General features: G+C 46.4%; 1 protein-coding gene across 1 annotated transcript in view; it reads right to left on the bottom strand.

Annotated features, from left to right (window-relative positions):
• Positions 1-843, bottom strand: part of tpm3 (tropomyosin 3) — a 12830-nt gene extending 11987 nt beyond the window's left edge. Inside the window, exon 1 of the mRNA XM_083680708.1 lies at positions 301-843. Coding sequence (XP_083536834.1) covers positions 301-429 — 129 coding nt within the window. The 5' untranslated portion in view covers positions 430-843. The remainder of the gene's footprint in view (positions 1-300) is intronic.
• Positions 844-5000: the final 4157 nt, after the last annotated feature.

Below are 5000 nucleotides of genomic sequence, written 5' to 3'. Positions count from 1 at the left end.
AAGTTGATCTAATCTAATCTAATCTAAAAAATGTACAAACTCACTGCAATGTAAGTCACTTTGTATAAAAGCGCCAGCTAAATACATATATTATTATATTATATAATATTATATCATGTGTAGGGGGAGGCCAACATGTGACATGTGGATTGAATGAATCAAAAAGTATCAACGTATCAATACACACACCAAATAAAACATTCAACAACACACACACACACAGTGGAGTTGAAGGCTCCTAGACTAGACCTAGTGTTACCTGTTGTCTGGAGGTTAGGTTGTTAGGGTTAGGGTTCGTACCTGTTCTCTGGAGCTCTTCTCCTCCTCCACCTGTCTCGTCAGGGTCTCGGCCCTCTCCTCCGCCTCGTCCGCCTGCTGCTGCAACACTTTGATCTTCCGCCGCACGGCGTCGATGTTCGCCCCGGCCATGGTGGGTGGGTGGGTGTATGTGTGTGTGTGGGTGTTGGGAGTGTGAAGTTTTCTTAACGTTGTCCTGAAGTCAGACTTCTGTTTGGTTTGAACTCCAAAGTAGTTGAGAAGAAGAGATGCAGCTTCGCGTCTCCTCCAGACTGAACCCGGAACCTGGACTGAAGAACCTCCTGAAGACACAAGACTGGCCAAGGATGGTTCAATGAGGTCCTCCTGCTGTCATTATCCAGGAAGAACTTTTCCTCAGGCGTGTCGATCTGTCCTCTTCTCTGGCTTCTATAGAAATAACGAATTATTTCAATTCCGCGTCGACTGATTCAGATTAATTAAATGTTGGCGGTCTAGGTGGTCTAACTCTCCCTCCCTCAGTTCTACCTCTTCTCCCCACCAGTTTCACTCTCTACTCTCCCTCGGCATCGCTCCACCCAGTCTGACAGAAGACGACCTGGACTGATCCAGAGTCAGTCCCAGAGGACGGGACCTGACCGTCATGTTTCCTCCATGAACAGTGAATCTGATCCCCCGTCAGATGGACGTGTCTGGCAGGAAGAGCCACGCCCTGTGAGACGTGTCCTGGCCAGGTAGATGAATCACCGCATTCCAGCCGCTCCCGGGTGGAGGAGGGATGTCTGTCGCTGGAGGGGAGCGGTGCCAACAACCTTATTAGGCCGACGTACAGATAACGACTACTGAGGCTGTAGGAGCGAGCAGAGTGTGACGGGACACTGCTCCGTCTTCGTCTGGAGTCTGGTGCTGTTCGGTTCCATAGAGCCTCGTCAGTGAGGTGAAGTGTTAGTTTGGGAGCCATCAGTAGTCATCCTGTCTGTTATATCACAGTCTGTCCTTCCCTTTGTCTAACCTGAGGAACTCAACTTTCACCCATTTCAAAACGTCACTTCTATCATCCAATTTAGTATAAGTGTGTGTGTATGTTAAACTAAAAACACATTCTGTTTGTTGGAGCAGATGGCCAGGAGGGTGTGTGTGTGTGTGTGTGTGTGTGTGTGTGTGTGTACCTATTCGCTTGTATCAAATCCCTCCAGACAGTGAACATGGTGACTTCATTCCCTCAGCATTTCAACTGCAGAATGCTCTGGTACACACACACACACACACACACACACACACACACACACACACACACACACACACACACACACACACACACACACACACACACACACACACACACACACACACAGTCATAAATACAACAGTACTGCTCTTGTTAGTACTGGTGAAGCCTTGGTTGGACATGCCCACCACCTTGTTCCTGAATGGACTTCCTGTCAGCTGCTCTGGATAAGACTGTCTGCTGAATGATCAGAGGTAAATGTACCACGGGAGCTCAGTGGTCTGGGGTCCTCCTTCCTCTACGAAGCACGCACATCTGAAATATTTGAGATGAAGAGTACTGAGAAATCCTGCTGCAGTGTGTGTGTGTGTGTGTGTGTGTGTGTGTGTGTGTGTGTGTGTGTGCCTCAGTATGTACATATCACTTCCATCTTTGACCACTAGATGTCGCCACAGGTCACTATCGTTTGGTATTGTGTTCTACCTCCACCAGCCTCCCCTGGTGTTCTACCTCCCCCAGCCTCCTCTGGTGTTCTACCTCCCCCAGCCTCCCCTGGTGTTCTACCTCCACCAGCCTCCCCTGATGTTCTACCTCCACCAGCCTCCCCTGGTGTTCTACCTCCACCAGCCTCCCCTGGTGTTCTACCTCCACCAGCCTCCCCTGGTGTTCTACCTCCTGACAGGCTCATTGTAATGCATGGAACAGAATAAGTAATGGTATCAAACAAAGTGTGTTCATTCCATTCCATCCTTTACAATGAGCCTGTCCTCCGATTTCTACCTGCACCAGCCTCCCCTGGCTGATAGAGTGTTTTAGGAGAGACACCAGGTCATCATCAGGTGGTTACATTTACACTGAAGCCATTTAGAGGCTTTGATCCAGAGAGACTTACAACAAGTCCATCTGTCTCAGTCAGTGAATCTCAACAACATCACTATCATCATCACCATCACCTTCATCATCACCATCATCATCATCATCAGTAAAACCTTCCAGAAGAAGGAGTCATCAGTCACAAAGCTTTTTTTTTTTTTTTACTTAGAGTGAGGTATTGTGGGTACTTGAGGATGTGGCATTGACCTTTATCAGATGCATTGTGGGACAGAGAGGTTGTTCTTGTGCTGTATGGACCATGTAGAACCAGGGAGATGATCTGATAGGACAGGCCTTGGTATCTGGGGGTAGTTGGGGAAGTCTGATAGGTCGTATGTGGGAGTGGATGAAACAGCCAGGTTTGAACCTGGGTCTCTGTGTTAGCCTTCTGGGGAACTCATCAGAATGTTCAGCTTCTCTCTTCTCGTGCAATAACAATGGTTACCGTGGCGATTACGTATTCCAATTCCATGTCGGCCATCTTTTGGTGTACCAGCCACACTGCCAGGGTCTGAGGGGTCTGTCTGTTTCTACGGCTCAGGCCAGGTCAGTCATCACAGCCTGCTCTTTAACCTCCTCCTCTACGCTGCTGTCAGCTGTCACATGATGTGGGTTAAAGTTAGCCCCGAGCCTCGGCCCTCGAGGGACGAGCTTTACTATAAACCTCTGTAACAAGGCTTTACTATAAACCTCTGTAACAAGGCTTTACTATAAACCTCTGTAACAAGGCTTTACTATAAACCTCTGTAACAGTCATGGAAGCTGCAATACACAAACTATAGTTCAGAATAACAACATTTATCATGACACCAGGGGAGGCTGGTGGAGGTAGAAATCGGAGGACGGGTTCATTGTAATACATGGAACAGAACGAGGAACAACACGAGGATCTCCCACTACCCACCTGTGGTTGATACCGTTCCTTATTCCATTCCATGCATTACAATGAGCCCATCCTCCGATTTCTACCTCCACCAGCCTCCCCTGGAGAACAAATCATGGAGGCAGATTCCAGTCCTAGCTGTGACACCAGCATCAGGTGGGAGAACGGGGAATAACGTCTGGGAATATCATTGGTTGACAGATGGACAGAAAGGCAGATTAAGAGTCAGCTTTTGGATTTGACATTCATATCTTTAGTATGGCTTTCTGTAAACAGCAATAGTATACAATACAGTTTCCTCTTCAAATAAAGACACACACACACACACACAATCATTGCTCTTGTCATTCTCAGCCAGATGTATAAACATTTGTATTCAAGCCAGCTAAATATAGCACAAGATTCAAATTAACAGACAATTAAAAAATTACAATTAAGAAAGATTCTATCTATTTGTATGTAGAATAAACACATACAAAGGTCATAGGTCAGATATAAAGATTGGCTGTCTGTCTGTTCCTCAAGTGAAGAGTCACAAAAGCCATCAGCTGATCCTGAACTAAGACTCCATTTCATCTTCTTCCTAAAATTTCACACAGTTGTTGATTTCCTGCCTTCGTCAAGGACAAACTAAATGCCTTATAGTCACATGACTACAGGAATGTCCAGCAGCCATTAAACTAAAGAAAACCTGCTGGCTTCTATAGATGGTTGACTTTGTCACTGGAGTTAAAATCTTGAAACACTGTAAGTGTTCTAATGATCTGCTGTGCTGCATGTCACACACACACACACACACACACACACACACGCCCACACACTCCATGACATCACACACTCCAAAGCCTGGTCATGAAGATAGGTCTTAATTAACTTACCTGCTTAAATAAAGGAAGAATAAATAAATACTAAATCATCACCATCATAAACAGCGTTGAGAATAGATCATTCTAAATCATGGGAATGAGGAGGTTATGTAAGATGACTGCCATATTTACATTCATCTGATATCTTCATGCATCACGTTCTGACCAAACATCCAATCACAATGACGCCAAATGCTCCTGAACATCCCTCCCAGGTCGGGTCTGGGGTCCTACATGAGTCTGAGTCGTCCATTTCCTGCATATTCTTCTTTGGGATACTGTCTTTGCATAACTCCGCCCCTTCCTGTGATTCACACCACTTTGGTATGATGTCATGTCCAGTGCTGATCCACAGAAATCCAAATAATCCCAAATGAGAAACATGAATGAATAACGCTAACGCTGAGTCACATACTGCCAAAGCAAAGCCATGGAAGGAATCAGGGAGGCTGGCAGAGGTAGACATCGGAGGATGGGCTTATTGTAATGCATGGAATGAAATAAAGAATGGTGTGTTTGATACCGTTCCTTATTCCGTTCCATGCATTACAATGAGCCTGTCCTCTGATTTCTACCTCCACCAGCCTCTCCTGGAACAAATATACCTCTGGAACAAGAATACTTATATTTAAAACCTATTATGACACTTCCTCTCTGTGTAAAGAGAAGAAGACGATGTTGTTGTCCTCCTTGGCTGTTCGGGGAGTCGGGGGTTGGGGTTCGGGGGTTCGGGGAGTCGGGGGTTGGGGTTCGGGGAGTCGGGGTTCACAACGGGGCCAGTTTGTTCCGGGGGGACCATTAACACTGTGACACGTTATGCTCTCGGGGTTCTGCTCCAGATTCACTTTCCTCTGGAATGTCCTGAAGATCTGAA

Source organism: Argentina silus, assembly GCF_951799395.1.
Source record: "Argentina silus genome assembly, chromosome: 11".
In the NCBI taxonomy this organism is placed as follows: domain Eukaryota; kingdom Metazoa; phylum Chordata; class Actinopteri; order Argentiniformes; family Argentinidae; genus Argentina; species Argentina silus.
Note: the sequence above shows the minus strand (reverse complement) of the source record. Positions and strands in the feature narration are given on the sequence as shown.